Source organism: Lupinus angustifolius, chromosome LG09, assembly GCF_001865875.1.
Source record: "Lupinus angustifolius cultivar Tanjil chromosome LG09, LupAngTanjil_v1.0, whole genome shotgun sequence".
NCBI lineage: Eukaryota > Viridiplantae > Streptophyta > Magnoliopsida > Fabales > Fabaceae > Lupinus > Lupinus angustifolius.
In genome coordinates this window covers 973871-993082 of record NC_032017.1, presented here as the reverse complement: position 1 = coordinate 993082, position 19212 = coordinate 973871, and the positions used below count along the sequence as shown (strand labels likewise).

Genomic DNA, 19212 nt, shown 5'->3' with positions numbered 1-19212 from the left:
TTACTAACCATATCATAATTTAAATGTTCATAACCGTGCATCTTTCATTTTTGTCTTGTACTTGTAATGTGATTGTCTTTTTTTTCTTTTTCTTTTTCATTTCCCAGATCTTCGGTTTTTTAAACACAAATCTAGCACATGTAAGTGAAATTAGTCCTTACATAAAAACTCAACATTTCTTATAGAAGTGACAATTAAAATGTTTTTTCAATTCTAATGGATTATTTAACTAAGGAAGAAATCTTTTGATGGATCACTTTATTTATTTTTTTTTGCTCTCATTCTATTGTTAGTTCACCATTTGATAGAACCGTTTCCACAGTGACACCTTCTGGCATAACTACTTACAGTGATTAAAAATATATATTTAACTTATAACATGTTTTTAAAAATAAAAATTTTATATATTAAGATGTGCTTATGTTCTTTATTCTATATATATATAATGTGAACTTTAACTTTTCTACCATAACTTCAACTTAACTAGTAATTTCCCTCTGCAAACTCTTTTTAGGCAGTATATCATTTTAACCAATGTTATTAAGACCATATCAGTTATCAAATTGATCAGGATAATGGTATAATGTTATAATGGTTAAAATGGTGGTTCAATAATTAAACTGCATATCGGTTAAATTGGATATACCTACTTACATTTATATATGTGTAAACCTATAATAAAAACAATTCAAATAGGTAGATATTCAAATTTATAATCTATATTCATAATCTACTAAAACTTCATGAAACAAACAACTTTAGTAATTATTCTCATTTAAATACTTATTTCCTTTTGGTCGGCAAAATTATTTAAAGACTTTTATAAAAAAAATTAAACTTTAAAATTACTTAATTAAAATATGTAATAGTGTAATATTTTCACCAATCTCCTTAAAACCAAACCAAACTCAATATATAATCTTATCTCTAAAGGAAATCCATATATGGCAAAAAAAAATCCACCTCTCCTATCATAATCCTCCACTTGTGAAACATACAACACATCCATTATAACACTTCATATTCTTCAAAGTTCAAATCTTTTTTTCTATGTCTATCTTCTTTTCCCAAAAGTCTCTCTCCCTTCTCTCTTTCACTTTTTTCTCTCTCTCTCCAAATTCTTCAAATATCAAATCTAAAATTGTAAAACCCCATCAAAATAATAATATAAATGTGTGTTTCTGTGTTTAACAAAAGTGATTGAATTATATGTGACGACATGAAGGATCCCAAGACTGAATGTCGGAGTAGACGTGGCAGTGAACATGGAAAACTGCAAGTTCAGTGCCTAGATTGACTCGTTTTATTAAATGCAATAATCGGCCGGTTCAGTGTCAACTCAGCCGATTCACCGGTTTTGAGGAATACCGGCCAGTTTCCACCGATTTTAATGCATATTTGGTACAACAACCATCCCGTATCACTAAGCAGTCGAGTTCGCCAGTTTTCCAGTTGAACCGGCCGGTATGGTATAGTTTTATCAATACTGATTTTAACTTTTAACTTTATTCCTTATAATTTGAGCATTCTCTATCAAGTACATACCTAAGGAGAGGAAAAGATACACAATAACTTATATAGACAAATCATTGTACTACTTACAACAAATCTAATTTCTACTAGTAAAGGAGTGCTAGAAGGACTAATATGACAGAGAGTAGTAGTACAAGGTCAATGTCCCTATTATTTCCCACATGAATATCATCAATGAAATTATTTTTTTGGTACTATTAAGGGATTTCTTTCCCAATGGATAAGAAACTAATTCATTTCAGGATGTGTGACTATCCCTCCTAACAAATGTCGTTCTCATGAATCAAATCCTTGTCTTTCTGGGGATCAAGGCCTTGTTGATATGATCACTTAACTTATAAGAGTACAACATAATGGTAACTCTTACAAGCCACTCATTGCTGCAATTATGGAAGCAAACTATGCTCTTTAAGTCTTTATCTACTTCAAGGCAATCACAGAGAGGACCTGCAGAAAACCAGAAACGAAGACCAATCAAAGAATAATAACTCAAGAATATTAAAATAAAATCACAATTTCAGTAAACCCTCAACTCAGTCTTCAAAAGATTACATTGTCGCCGATAGTTCCTTGAATGTTTTTTGTCACAATTCCTTGAAGATTTAATATGTCGACACATTGATCTTTTTAAGGACTTAGTCACCAATTAAGTCCTTCAATTTACTATGATTTCGAATCTCCTATGGACTAAATTGGTATTTTAAAAACCTATTTAGCGACCATAATTATTCGATAATTGAATTGAGGGTTTACTCATGACAAGTATTTTTCCCAGTACATTCTGCATACTCAGAATGAAGGTATTTTAATCAGATTTGATTATGATACTTAAAGCTATGTTACTTAAGATATAAGTCACACTAAGCACTCAACACAGCAAATGGTCAAACTGTAGAAGGCTTAAGCTAGAGTTCAGTTTTATAGGTTCAAAAATTACAGAGACAATATCCAAAAATTTCAAGGGATAAAAAAGTGAGAAGAAAACCTCTATGCATTAAAAATCAAAAGCTGAAATTGTGGCTCAAGATGGTCTATTCCTATAATCAGTTTCTTCAATTGTATTTGTTCCATCCGCAATAATAGGCCTTTGGTAACATTCCCTGACTTTGGCTCCAGCATATTGCAGAGACTCTTCCATTCCATCTTCAGTGGTATGGAAATTTAAAACTGCTGCAACAGAAGTGCGAGCCGAATCTTTTACATCATCCTCAACACCGTAGAATGGATCAAAAGAAGGTTGTCCCTCTTCATCTGCAAAGTTCATATCATGCTCAATATTATCAAAATCAAAATTTCTGAAAAGTTCAGGAGTTGGCATGCCAACTTCTTCTGCACACATAGATCCTATTTGAATGTCAATTTTTTCCTTGGGGGTCAACATTCCTTCTGTAATATTTGGAGTCATGGACTCAACCGTCATATGTTCATCTTCCACCACAAATGATCGGAAATTATTCTTTGACACCGGAATACTGGAACAAAATATTTCCCCAAAATTTTGTAGTGTTCCCTTATTGTATGGGTTCCTCTTCTTATCATATTGGTATCGGAAGTTCTCATAAGTCGTCTGCATGACAACAAAAGTTACAAGTATATGAGAAATCTCGAATTAATGAACAATAATCTAGCATCTAAACAGAATAATATATGACAATTTATGTTCATCAATAAATGTCTATTTGTCAATTTCCAATGTCAACTTACCCTTTAGGAAAGTTATACAAATCTCATCATCTTTGGCTATAATATTCAATGAACTACAGAGTTTATTTACTAAACCAGTGTGCCACTTGAACATTGTTTAGTTTCCTAAACTTACAGGTTTTGGTATCAAAATCAATTTCCACTTCCCTTTATACTCTGCTAAACTATATGTTCCTGTTAGTGTTATTAATTTGGTGCTAAAAATATCTCAAGCATAGGAGTATAGTTTTTTGAATTTCCTAATAAACAGGGCTTGCCAAAGAACAATCAATCTCTCATTAAAACCTATGCATAACATGAACAATATTAAACTTAATAGTTTTATTAGTCGGTAAAGTCAACCACAGAAAACTTCAAGAGATACCACACCTGAAGCATGTAATTGAGATAAATCAAGAATAAAAAACTAATCCAAACTTGTTCACTTTTTGAAAAGTAAAATAGACACCTGATTTGAACAAATGAGATAGAAATGGAATGCTGTGAGGCCACCAACAAACCAGACGACTACGAAGCAGTATATTACGAGAAAATCCGATACATAATCATGTGCCATTGTCTTCAAAACACCATTCTTGGCAAGACTGATCCAAGTAAACACGAAGACGTATATGCACAAAATGGTTGTTGTTGAAATAAACATGAAGAAGAATCGATAGTTTCGCTGCCATATATCACATGAAAGACAACTATTAGTACATGTAAGAAATGAAATGAGGGATAACATTGTGATGCTACTAAAAACAAACAATTCATATTGCTAATTCACATTGTATTTTACATGTTCTGATAGATTCACTAGTTTTAGCACCATTGCAATTTCTCCAATGGTATTGCTTTGAGCAATCCAATTACTTCGTATTTCGTAGTTTCTGCTAAGGAAAATGATTGGCCAAGAAAGCTACTGTCATATAGCAGTATCTCATATAGGAAATTCTATAGTTTGCATGGAAATGTGCTAAGAACAGTAACTACAGATGCGAGTATCCAAGAAAATAGACACAACATGCAGTACAACTTGTCATTTAATTTCCTTCATGATGAAGAAAACATGGGTTAATCCAAATTATCTTCCATTGGAGGAGCATGGAGATCTCAATATTTAGAAACAACCAAAATGAAGAACTTCCTTAGATCCATATCAACATAAAATGAAAAACTACTTTTCAAAGCTTTACATGACATGATACTTGGGTAATATGTTATTGGATTTAAGTTAACCATAACTCAATTCAGACAAATTTTTAATATAGGAAAAATGTGCAGATCCTAGAGGTTCTCAGACTTTTCTTGCATATAAAATAAATCAAACATTCATGTCAGAGTCGATGATCCTTCAATTGCAAGGTTTTAGTGTCATTTGATTAGATCAAAGGTTCGAAAAGTATAAGAAAATTATACATTGAAGAGAGTAGATGGTAGAACCTGCTAATAGCTTTCTTACTAGTCACTGCATTTCACCACATATACTACTGTCACTAGGCAAATAGTATTTCATGAAATAGATTTAGAAAATCAACATTCAATGGTGTCCATTTCTAATTTTATTCTATAATTGTTTTTAATTGAGTCCCAAAGAACACAAATTAAAGGCAGTGTAGTGCATGAGGCTTCAACCTAATGGGATCTGGGGAGAATATATGGACGTAGTCTTACCCCACAAGCAGAGAGATTGTATATTGGATTTGTACTCATGACCTCTTAGAGTCCGTTTGCGAGTTGGGTTTTGGAGGAGAAGAAATGAAAATGGAAGACTTGAAAGCCATGAAATACATTTGTAAGATAGCTATGAAATCCTCTCTTGAGCTTATTTCTCCTCCAAAACCGAGCTCACAAACAGAGGCAACAAATACCATAGTTTTAAATTGTAATGCAATATTGTGGACTTGGAAATCTCTGCAATAGCATCCCCACCACAATTATGGCAATGCAACAATTTTTTGCTATTCCAGTGAAGGCAAAAGCATCTTAACCACCACAATTACTGCAACCGCAATTTAAATTTTTACAGATAATCTTACCATTCCAAATAACATAAAGCAATTGCAGTGAAGTAGACTATACCATTCCAATACACTGACCAACCCAGGGACAATGATGATCAAATCTCTGGACACAATTGTTGCATATGGAACAATGAGAAGTACGAGGAGGACGATAAAGCAAGCATGTATCACAGAACTTCACTTTCACAATGTGACCATTAACAAATACATCTTTTATTCGTGGTATTTTAAGATCAGGGGCTGTGCCATTAATCCACTCCATGGAAGGGGTTATATCAAATGCTTCATCATATTCAGGTGGTTTTGAATTTCTTGGAATAATTCCAGGATCTCTCCCAGAAGTTAAGAGGAGGAATATTAAATCCTGCACATGAAACGTGCTCCCAACATAAAGGAAAAATTAAAATCATGTGAAACAATAAGTAAATTTAAGAAAATAAATTATTTCATGGTACGAGAAGATGTATTATTTTATTTTATTATTTTTGACAAATCTTGATATTTTGTTAGGACTAAAGTTGGAGAAATATTCCCTTTTTCCTTGCAAATAATAAAGGTGATGCATGCTACTAAATTGACATTGCAGTTCACAAAACAAAATTTTATAAATTAGATTTCTTTTTTAAAGCTTTAATTTATACTTTCTTACTATCTGACTACCTTCATTATATCTTATTTATGCATTAGATAACTCCTCATGATTCTCTATTGCTAATCTGATTAATAATTAGGTTAATTATAAATAAGGTGTTGGTCTGGTAGTGTAAGGTCCCACTAGATTTCTAGGATGATCAAAAGTTAGATTCTTGTTAGTAACACTTGTTGGGAGGAGCAACTATACACTTTGAAAGAGATTAGTTTCTTACCCAAGAAGGGTGAGGAATACTCTTAGTAGTACCAAATAAAAATTAACTTCAATTAAATTACGATACCTAACAAAAAAAAAAATAACAATTCTGATTTTCGGGCTTTGTTTTGAGAGTGTAATTTTGGACGAGAATGAAAAACTTCAATTTGTAAGTTAGATGAAGGAGAGAGAAATATTTTGATGGGTTTCTCAAACCCTTTGAAACCTTTCATGTATCCATTTTCATAGTCCTCCAATTTGAGATTTTTCTGAAAACAAAATATAAAAATAGCTAAATATTTTTACTAAAAATATATTTGTCTTCCTATCGCTTTCTCTTCCTTCCCTTCCTAGCCATTTAATCATTTTCCTTTTTTTTTCCAGATCATAACTCCCAAAGCGTGAGAAATAATTTTGCCCAAATAAACTTCATTTAGCAAAATTATTCGAGAGAAAAGGTAAGAGAAAAGGTAGAAGTTGTTGTGTTTGTTACTAGGTCCATCCTTTCAAATCTTTTTGAAACCCTAAATTTGTCGTAAGGGGAAAATTACTTCCAAACATTCTTGGGATCCGATCTCATCCTCAGTTGGGGATTTCTTCTTCTCCTTCTATTAGAATCCTTGGAGGGTTAAACTACATTATTGCCCTTTTTATTGTTTTTAGCTTAAAGAAGACAACTACATGTGAAACCCTCACGGTCGTGTTTAGAAATTATCATCATAACTAGCAATGTCACAATCAGCGCGTTGTGAGACTTCACCTAAACCACCATCACCTTTGCATAGCACCATTGTTTTAATGTCGTGTTACTTGGAACAACATCACATATCCCAAGAAATTTATATCCCATGTTTCAAGCCAATCAAATATAAAAAAATAATGGAGTATTGGGATATTATTGGAAGACAAAAAATGAGATACTCCATTCAGTTATTTGTGCATTCCCAACGAGTCCATTATCATCCTCATCGTGTTGTTGGCCCAAGCATCGATATAATCACTATGTCATGTCGTACCATTGTCAAATGAAGTTGCATTTAAATGGGCCTAACCTTGCGTTTCATGGCTTAGCCAACATAGGGAATCCTTGTCACCCCCATTTTCAACTTATTCAGTCTCATTTTGGTTTAGATTTTTTGTTTTTACCATGAGTTACAAGTCTGATATTGTTCTTGATTCAACTATTTGTTGTAGTCGCGTCTGTTGAAAGTGATTGCGCTTAAGGGCATCATGGATTTCTGAACTGTTGTATCCCTACATGTTGTATTGTGTTGGATGAGCCTTACTCATCTTCCTGACGATTTATGAGAGCTTTATATGTTTCAAAAGCTGAAACATGTAATTGTCGTTACCATAATGCGAAGTGTTTGCACATGGTGGTACACAATCTTGAAAGCGTTTACCATCCCAGTTGTGACCCCATGAGTGTGATACTCTTTAAGTTAATATCCCCTAGAGGAAGCCTCTCACGATTCAAATTTGTGACCTCGAGGACTTATAGCCCTAGAATTTATTCAGCTTCTACCAATAGCTTAGTGGTAGCAACTCAATGCAATATATGATAATAAGTCTTAAATGTCACAGGTTCGAGTCACACGAGGTTCCTTTTCGGAGAAATAAAGTATTGCAGGGCGTATTTAAACTTAAAGGGTGACATAATCAATGAATTCATGGGCCAAATGGGATACATGTCAAGGTTGAGATATTACATCATGGGTTCGAGTCGTGGGAGGCTCCATATAGGGTAAATAAAATGTTGTCGAAGGTATTTAAGCTAAAAGAGTGAATCACTTATTAAATTCATGGGCCTAGAAGAGCCACATGTTAAGGTTGGAATGTTACAAAGTATCTTAGTATTGATAGTTGAAATCTTGTAAGTATTTCGTAAGAATTTGATAATCACTTACATGACAATATTTAAGATGTATGATTTATAAAGATGTATGCATGGTTAATGTGAGAATAGTCCAATGTGTGACCTTGCATATTATTACATAAGATATTACAATTCAATGTTGTTAGAAATTATTGGGGTGTTGTTCTCAACTGACTATAAATTGGATTAGTTTGACTTTATGGTACACTGTAAAATACTTATAATGACTTAGGGAATGAAAGGATTATTAGAATATGATTAAGTATAGATTATGAGTGGTTTGTGTAAGACTTGAATGGTTCTTAGGTGAGAAGAGTGGCAGTGATTCGAGAGAGTAAAAGTTGAGCTTTAGATTTATGTAAAAGTGGTTGGAGAATTATTTATAAGCTTTGGATTGAATATTCCTTTAGGTTGCAAGTTTATGAATCATATCTTAAGGTTAATATGGTTGAGTATAGATTTAAGATATAAGAATGAAAATCGAAATATTTTGAGAAGTTCAGTAGGTTAGATTGAGAAGTTCCCCTAGAGTAGGATGTGAGTTATTTTTCATAGATTTCAGACAATGTTGATAATGAGAACAAAGACGGAAGGCTATATAGTATGTGATCTAAGTCTAGAGTGAGTGAGACCCTATGGTTAAAATGCTTACCTTCATAGGTGTCTCTATAGATGGTGATTGTCATTAGACTGGCCTGAAAAAATGATGGCTAAGTTAGGGAATCATACCATTGTAGTGGTAGCTTTTTCAAGATCGAGTATTACAGGAGAATCCCTATTAGCATCTAGTTTATCCATTTGTCGCATTACATGGTGATAAATGCATGGAGTAAAGATGACTAAGTAGAAGATGTCACTTAGATCATATTGATAAGTGATTAAAAGACTTAATTGGATATTTCTGTTTAATCTACATACGTCATTTAGTTATGGAGGAAAGTTGTGCGAAAGGAAAGATATTAAATAGAAATATTCCAAAAAAATAAATAGGAGGCAATAATGATGGTGATTTCTAAAGAAGACTTCATGTTTAATTAAGGTATTCCAGTAATGATTTAGGCTTGCTACCTACAGAACTAGGATAGCTTTGTTTAACCAACTTAACTCTAACATGTGAGCACATATATAGTGTCACTTTTTTACCACTCCCTATACTATCAACTTTGATTGGTTAAAAAAATTATTAAAGTTAAATTTATAATTTTTTAATATTTTTCTGATTAATCATATCTCCTAATATACAAAGTGATATAACAGATATGCTCCCCTCTAACGGATTAGGATCACCTGTCTTAGTCTTGTGTCCCAAATGCCACCTCATTTTATTAGGATTTACTTGTTCCATTTTTATCTTTTCCCCTCCTCATCCAAACTCAATACAGGAACTTTACCCATTCCCCTTCCATTTCATTTTTTTTATCGTTGTCCAAAGAATTGGATCCTTTTCATCCCTTCCCTTTTATCTGCTTTTTTTCTTCTTCTTCTTCCAGCGACAGATTTGAGAGCAAGTGTGGATAAGCATAAATAGGTCAAAGATTTGTTGGCACAAGCAGAAGATTCACTATTGTGGTGTAGGTGTTACCATATATGTCATGGTTTGTTTTTCAATGAGTTGCTCTTTATCTCTTTAACAAAGAAAACCCTCACGCAACAGTGGTGGCATGAAGCCAAGTGAAATCTAATGAAACAGAGAGAATTAAAAATGGGGAATTTTTCAAAGAGAAAGAAAGTAGTAGAACCATGTGAGAAAAATATTGGATAATAGGTTGTGAAATGAAACCAGATATCACTATTGGATTTAGGATTTAGAACTTCCTTGAACTAGCAAACAATTGGGACAGGGGTAATGAGGAAGGGGAAGGGGTAAAGAGGTTCCTCTATTGAGTTTGGATGAGGATAGGGAAAGGGTAAAAATGGAATAGCAAGCAAATCATGGGATAATTTTCTAAGAAAATGAGGTGGCATATTTATTGATGTGTCAAGTTTTAATTGGAGGAGATAGAGTTTGGGACACAAAACTTGTGACATGTGATCTTCATCCCCCTCTAACATCCCCTTTATCATGATTATGAAGAGTGTTCTAATATGGTCATTGTTTTTCTAAAATAAGTGGAGTCGAAAATAAAGGAAATAATGATTATGGATCTACATACATTACATGATAACATAATGTATTTAGAGATAATCATCCTTATATCCTAAAGTACAAGCATCTTGCATCATTTGCATATGGTTGACATTGCGTCATTATAATTGAGTTATCTATCATGTCGCTTTAATGTTATAACATATGTAAACCTACATTGTCGTCATCATAGTTAATATCTTACTTCATTCAACGTCTTCATTTTTCCAGTGTAATCTCCATGTCCATGAATAATGCAGATGCATTATCAATATCGGTCATTGGAAATATGGACAGGAGGATCTAAATTGTCACTTAGTTGAGTATATTGCCTATATTGTGATTTTTTTTGTCTAACTAAGGATAACTAATCTCTTTTGGTGTGTATGGCTGCCTCTTCCAACAAGTATCGTTATCAGAAATCAGACATTTAAAATTTTTGGTCTATCAAGATATTCAGTTACTTTTATAGCACTATATCAATATCTTCTTGGTTGTCTATATTTGAGATTAGTTGCTCTAATTAGGTAAAACCCCAATAGGTTTAGTTTGACCTGATTTTCAGTATATTCTAATCCTAATTTTCATATATATATTGAATTCTAAATCCCATATCATATTTTGTATTCTACCCCGGAAGGAGCTAGTGTATGATATATATGTTTTAAAGCATTATTATGGAATATAATAAAGTATCTCTCCTCATAGGAGGAGATAATTAACCATTAAAATTATTATGTGTCCTATTTTTTTAGATTTAGATATATTTTTTTAGGAAATGATGAAATATAATACATGTTATGATTTTAGTGACTGAAGAAAATAACTTATCTCCTTATATGAGATATATTTTATTCTCATTACTAAAAGATTATTATTTGTTGAAAAAGTAATCATGATGGGAAGTATTGGTTTATGACAAACTAGAGCTAATAACTTACGAAAACAAGTTTAGTTGGATGTCAAAAAAAGTAGTCAATAAGGTTGAAATCTAATTTCCTTAAATCTAAAAACTGTTACTCTAAGGACAAAACTGCAAGAATACTTACCAATACAGTGAGAATTAAACCGACAATGAATACAGGACACCAATATGCATCATCACTCTCATGCCTGATTTTGAGATATATCTTTACACAAAATGCAATTGCAGGTCCAGCAATTAGGAATGTCGTAAGAAAAATGGAACCTACATCAGGACCAAAAACCAGCCTCCCGCCACAGAGAAATTTCTGAAAGAAGGCAAAAATGGGGGGAAAACCTGAATTATTTAAGTATAACATGCTTATCATTGCTTCTATATATAGTATATCTAATCATACTTCAATAATATACATGGCTTATATTCAACCCAATACTATATATACTGTAAATACTTTCGTATGATAGACATTTAAAAGCTTAGAAAATACACAAACAGTAAAAAAAAAAAGGTATTAAAATGAAATTTTGACTATAAGAAAATTCTTCCAATTAAAGTGGCATTGGAACCTAAACAACTTTACACTATAAAATCATAATGAATTTACAATTCACATCTGTAGGAGAATGGGAATGAGGGAAAGAACAATAGTTATGTAAGAATAACCAATTATTTGCAATGATATCAAAAGATTAACAGCTCACGACACAATTAGGAGTTTGTTTGCGGGTTAAATTTTGAGGAGAAATGAAAAGAAGGCAAGGGAATGGTTGAATTTTGCAGAGCATAATATACATCTGTAAGAGACTCTGAAGTCTTACTTTTTCTTTTATTTATCTCCAAACCCTAATTCACAAAGCCTCTAAGCATGATCGTTCACATGGAAAACTCACAATATGAAAAGTATATTGAGAAATGGAGCCTGAAGATCACACTTTTCAGTACAACGGAATCAAAATAAGAGAGAAACAAATCATAAAAAGCTCAAAATGAGATTAATTTATGATGAAAAATATAATCCAAATTATAGGAACAAAAATTATCATTACCTTACATCTAGTTAGAGATGTATAAATTGGTAATCAATAACATGTATTGAATGGTTGACCGTTGACAAATTAACCATTAGCCATTATGTACCCATTTACTAACTCATTAATCAAAGAGAAGCAAATCATAAGGAGTTTAGACTGAGATTAAATTCAACCAAACATGTAATCCCCATTACAAGCAAAACCCAATTAATCCAAGACAATCAAACGCAATAACTTGAAACAACTAAAAGAAAATAACTCACATTGCCTCCCTTCCAAACTTGATAGACTCTTCTTGGTTTCATGTTATGAGCCACAACATCACCAGAAGAAGATACCATATGCAAATTTCTGTTCCCAACAATTGCACCACCACCACACGTGTTATCAAAATTGGCCTCTCACATTCACAAAACCCATAATACCCCAACAATAATATCAATTTGAACCCAAACCCAGAAGAAGTTGAACCCAAAAGAAGTTGAACCCAGAATCCTCTTAAAAATACAAAAATTCTTCCTTGGGTTCCTTCAATTATGCTATCAATGCAGATGAGAGAGATATATATATAGAGAGAAAAAAATATGTTTTTTTATTGTTGGTATCACACAGGAATATAGAAGAATCAAGCTGTTGTAACACCAAATCGAATCACGAAAACTTGTTTGTCTGAAGGGATCATTGTAAGACAAGATCTCAATGTCCCTTTCTCTACAAACAATTCCTCAAAGTTTCCGAAATTATTCTTAATATTCTCTTTCTCTCTCTATGTTTTCTTTTTCTCTCTCTTTGTTTCTTCTTCGAATCCAAAGTGGTGACAGATTTGGGACTTCTGGGACAAATGTTCCAATGTTTCGCGGCTTTTACGTGCGAAAAGTCTCGTTTATTATGCCATCCTTACTTTACTTGTTTCAGTTTTTTTATTATTTACTATAAAAATATATTTTTGTTTTGTTTTTCCAAGACATGCAAACATTGATTTTCAAAAAGTCAAAGACGCACAACTCTCATCTAACTAGAAAAACTAATTCAGGTGTATTAGTTAAATAAGTTAATCAAAACATTAATACCAATAATACATCGACCAGTTAGGGTAAAGTCTCACTAGATTCCTAAAAAATTCATAAGATCAAATATTTGATTCTTATGAGCGATGCTCGTTAAGATAAACAACCAAATATTCTAGAGATTAATTCCTTACATATAGGGTGAGCGGTAAAGACTGGTACCAAAAAAACATAACATTAATTTCAAATTGCCAAACGTTAATAAAATAATGATAAAATCTAAAAAATAATATAAAAATTAAATTACATCGACACCACTTAAAATTTAGTAAATATACATAATTAGTGCTCATTTTTTTGCACCTACACAAATTGTTCATAATTTATATATATATATATATATATATTACACTAACTATCTATGTATGGGACTTTTTTATTATTAAGGGTATCCACTGACCCCCTATGTGCGCGCGTAAGGAACTATTCACTTTCGGGTGTGTGGTTGTCCCTCCCAACAAGTGTCACTCACAGAAATCGAACTTTTGACCATCTGATCATCCTGAGGATCTAGTGAGGCCTTACACCACTAGACCAATGTTTTGTTGATACCTATATTAGAACATGAATGTAATACTTTAAACAAAAGTGGTGGTGATGGTAAATAAGATAAACCACAAATGTCTTGGTGTAATTTAATCTAATACAAAATAATGAAAATACATTGATTCTTATACTATTTAGATTTGAATTCATAATATATCATATTTGTGAAAATCTTGTGTAAGATTAAATAAATATTTTGTATCATTTTTATTCTCCATAATCATTGTTGTAAGCATACATATTTATAAATAGAATAAATGACACTTCATCAATATTGAGAAACTCCAGTTTGATATATTTATTTTATATCAAACACTTAAATTAATCAATCTTATAAACAAAACAATAATGTATAAATCATCATATTGTGATGATTACTTTAAAACTTATTGGAGATGAATAAATATAAGGTAAACAATTCGACATCAAATAAAAACTTGATAGTTTATATAAAAATAATTGACAATATTATAAAATATGTAGGAATAATATATTTTAAATTAAATTGTCAACGCTAAAAAAACATTTGAGCTTAGCTTATCACTCAAATATTTATTATTTTGTATGATTGATACGCTTTGAAAATGTTTTATATGACAATTCAATTTTCTCTACTTTTTGTTGGAGCTTATAGTCGAGTGAGTTCATATAAGTAATAAAGGCAAAAAGAACTTGTTGATTTGTGTAACGAAAATTGCATTTCACTTTTTTCATTAAGTTGTGAGAAATGTTCATTGTCATACTTAACATCATAGTTTGTGTCAAAACTTATCTCATTAGCATTTCCTAAGCCTTCATTTGGTATGATAGAATTAGAATGGAAAGATAAGTGAAGAGAAAAAGAGAGGAGAGAATGAAAAATGTATGGGACCCACTATAAGTTCTTTCTCTTCTAATTTGAGGAGAAAGTGGAGAGAGAATATTGATTTTGTATGAAATGTCAAATATACTCTTCAATTTTTCTCCACTTGTTTTGTTTTAAGAGTGTAATATCTATGCACTGTTAGTGTAAATATTTATACACAATCAGTGTATCATCCACCACTCATTTGTATTAATTTTGATTAATAATCGATGATAGTTGAAATGAATGGTAGATGATGTAATGACAATATAAAAAATTGTTACACTATTGGTATGTACAACTTTTTTACTTGTTTTAAATACAAGTAACATACATAAAAAAAATTAGATATAAAAAATATTAATTAAAAACAATTAAAATTATAATAAAATTTATAATTTAAAAATATGACCTTTATTTTTAATTAATAATAAAACAACATTTTTTTCATTATTTAAGGATATTATTGTCATCCAAAATATAACATCATCTTTCTCTTCCATTTCTTTCCTTATTCTCTTGTACTTAACATTACAAAAATCTACTCAATTTCTCATATTTCTGTATCTCTCCATTTTCTTTCTCATTTATTTATCTCTTCTTATTTTCTTTTTACAACCAAATGAAGCCTAAATATGGGTGACACACAGTATAAAGGGAAGCAAAGTATAATAAATTGTAAAGAAATTGATTTTGGTTTCTCACAAAATGTATCAAAAGTTCATGGAGATGTTGCATAAATATACAGAGGAGAATAATGAATTCATAGTCAAATTCTATCTACAAATTTATAAGTGAGCAAGTTATCCTAGCTAATATATTATTAATTAACTAAAAATAAATTAATCTGACTTTGTAGTTTAGTTTAATTATAATCCATTATTTTTGTTTAAAGGTTACATTCACCTTTCCTATAGGGCTAGTTTATGTAGATGCAAAAAGGAATGGGTGGTTTGTCTAGTTTCCCTAATTGTGAGAGAATGTGAGTATAATTTAATCTAATATAAAATACAACTAGTGAACGTTAAAACAGACGTGACCATATAGTGAACAAATTTTTAAAACAACCGACAAGAAGTATATAGTTTTAAAGCAAGGCTCGTTTTAAATTGGGAACCATAAGTTAGTTCATATAGATGTAAACTTTACCATATTTATTTGATTAAATTTCTTTAAATCTATTCCATTCAATTTTAAATAGGAATCAATTGAGTTAAATTTGTACAGAGAAGTCTTGATGGACCAATATAACTTCTCGATAGGTCTATTATTGTTTTACAATGGCACACAAAAGTCATGTTTGAACATCACGACTTCTAAATGGAACAATTTTTTTTTCATTTTTCCACTCAAAAGTCATGTTGAGCCTACACGACTTTTGAGTGGCCAAATTTATTATTCTTAAATGAGAAGTCGTGTTGCATCACCATGACTTATGAATGACCAATTTTATACTTTAGATAAATATATTATAAAGACAAGAATAACCATATGGCTTGTTTTGTTTTATTGGGTAGGATAGTTTTTTCAATCAAGTAGCATGGATTCGATTCCCAACAACGATGGTAGGAAATGTGAATATATTCACAACATAAACTTTGAATATTTACTATGAAACCACTTCATTTTTCATTATGTCATTTACTTTAATATTAATAGTAAGGTAATGACTGAATATTTTATTATAATACCACGTTAATATTAATATTTTTCATAAAAATATATTTGGGTCATTATTGTTATCAAGTAACTTGACATTTTTCATTTACAATTTCATGTTGGATTTCCCCCCTTTTAGGATAATTATATTTATATAGTAACTAAGATAATAAGATATAATTTATTGTAATGATAATAAATTATGATTAGCATGATAAATAAGAATTCCATCCTACTTGGCACTATTTGTTTTATTTGGTATATTATCCTTCTTCATTTGTAGGTCATATTTTGTGCTGAAATGATTAACAAACAAAAACAATGAGAAATTATTACTTTAGAAAAACTACTATAGAGAGATTTTCAAAACTTATAATTTCGTGATGAGCATTCAATAATAATTTTTTTTCATTCTTTTTTATATTTAAATTTTTCAAAAGGGAATAGTTTTATTCCAATAAAATATACATTGTGTGATTTCTTTTAACCCATTTAAAAGCAATATGAGTCAAAGTTTTATATTTTGTTCAAATAATTGATGATCATTCATTTCATAGTAACATTTATGTATTTTTTGAGACCACATTTAGTGGAGGTAATTCTATTCAAGCCTAAAATATCCGCAAGAAAGGCTAACTCTCCTTGTGGTGTTTTAAATAGACAATATTGGATTCAATATTTTTTTTGCATATGGGGAAGTATTCATGTACAAGAATCACTCATTTTCAATATTTATGTATTTTGAATGAAAATTAAATTAACCAATGATTTTCCCCATCCTTTAAGTAATGAGCAGATTCTTTCAGGTGCGTAAATGTTCCTCATAGCTAGTATTACTCTTACGAAATGAACATTGACTTTTGGCCTTGTACAATATATGAGAATCCAACAAAGTTTTACACATCATCTAATTAAATAATTATGTCAGTTACTTTAATTATTAAAGTTTATTATCACTAAACAAATATTATTATGCATGAGTTTATTAACCCATTTTTTCAAAAAAGATATTAAATTAAAGGATATGTAGAATCAGGAAAAAATAATTGTGTACTTTTATTTGTGTTTTTTATTTCCCTAAATAATCATTATATTCTTTCCTTTTGATAAAAAATGGTAGATAAAGATATCACATTTTTACTACATTTGTTCATATTTATTTGTTTCATTCCATGTTATCATGTTTGGTTACTCCCTTCATAATAAGAGAAATTTGTTATGTTATTCTAACATTTACTATATAGTTATACTTATAGATTATAAATTGGACATTGCCTACGAGTAGACCTGCATTACCCGTAAAAAATACGGACAATGCATCCACATTTTTTCCATTAGCTCATCTCACCTGACTCATTTGTCTGTTAAATTTATGAGCATTTCATATGAGCTAAACTGGCAGCGCACAAACATTTGTGGTGCTTTGTCTTTGCCAAAAGGCATCTTAGAGTTTCAACTTTCAACCTAGATGGTCATTTCACATCCATTTTGGCTGTGCCATATTTGTTTCAAGTAACCAGTCTGTAATATATATGGCAAACAAATGCTTGCATAATTGATATAGCCTTATTAGGGTACAGAGCAGTGATCCTTATGCTTTAAAATTCAACTAGTTCCCCTTTTAGCATCATAGGATATTGAAAAATTAGATTGAACTGAGAGATGAAGAACTAAAATTAAAAACCATTTCAAGTTTTAATGAAAAATGGGGAGGAATTAGCCCAACAAATTATCAAGGGAGGAGGAGGGCACACTGCACACACAAACAACTTCTCATCTGAAACCTCTTTACTATAACATACAATGGAAGAGTTAGAATTGTCTCAATTAACGGGAAGACAAGTGCAAAATTTTCACTTGTTTTTAATGACAAAAGTATGATTTCATTATAATCAAAATGATATATGTGTAAAATATTCCTTACTCACAATGGAAAATGCTAAAGCCAATGGAAGAGCAAGAAAATTTTATGTACAAGTAATTTAGATAAAAAGATAGATCTTCTTCTTCTAGCAATTCTTAGTGTAAATTAGTCATGGCCCGCTGCGGGCTGCTCGCATGCCCATTTTAAAATAAGCAGAGCATCTAATTTTGTCTATTAAGCATATGTGGACATGCTCATATCCACTTAAGTTTTGTAGACATATTGCGGGCACAGACAAAAATGGTAGGACGATCCGTTTTGCCATATCTAGTTATAGTTACTAGTAGAAAGAGGGTAAAAATAATGTCAAGTTCCAAATTGGAAAATCGAGTTATTTAGGAATAATAATGGATGAAATAGTTTTTATGAAAATATTATTATTAAATTATTAAATTGATATTATATCAATATATTCAAGGATAATCCTACTATTAATATTAAGTTAACATATGTGTAATCAAGGATCAAAGTGGTTTGAAGGGTAAACGTTAAAAGTTAAAGTTGTGAATATACATAGGTTGGTGGTTTGATACTTACGAATTGGATTTCATCAATTTTTTTCTCTTAAAATCCTCCCATAAGCAAAAATCATTCATTCGCTACATGCATACCTCCCATAAGCAAAAATCATATGTCCAATCTCGCCTATATCAAAATATTACTAAGAGCTAGCCCTACAATCTAATGAATGTTTCACGCTTTAACATAATTAACTCTAATGAATAGGTCTCAACATAATACATAAATATTAAAAATTTATTATTCATTGAATGATCATCAATTATTAGAATGATAGACTAAACTTTAACTAATATTGCTTTTTAAATTGTTTAAAAGGACATCACGTAATATATATTTTGTTGGAGTAAAACTACCCGAAAATTTAAGTATAAAAATGTATTAAAATTATTATTGACATCTTAAAGTTTTGGAAAACTCCCTATAATAGCTTTTCAAAACCTACAACCTCTTATTGTTTTCGTTTGGGAAACATTTCAACACAAAATCACACACAAAAATGAATTATAATCTACCAAATAAACCTAATATTGCCAAGTAGAATGAGATTCCTATTTATGGTGCTAATCATAATTTATTATCAAATTTGATTATCATTACAATAAA

At 30.8% G+C, this 19212-nt stretch overlaps 1 protein-coding gene across 1 annotated transcript; it reads right to left on the bottom strand.

Annotated features, from left to right (window-relative positions):
• Positions 1307-12896, bottom strand: LOC109355991 (probable protein S-acyltransferase 4). Its single transcript, XM_019599304.1, has 6 exons — positions 12311-12896; positions 11141-11323; positions 5302-5607; positions 3686-3901; positions 2519-3100; positions 1307-1980 (listed from the first exon to the last, which is right to left on the bottom strand). Exons 1-5 carry the CDS (start codon positions 12386-12388, stop codon positions 2555-2557), a joined length of 1329 nt encoding a protein of 442 aa, XP_019454849.1. The 5' UTR covers positions 12389-12896; the 3' UTR covers positions 1307-1980; positions 2519-2554.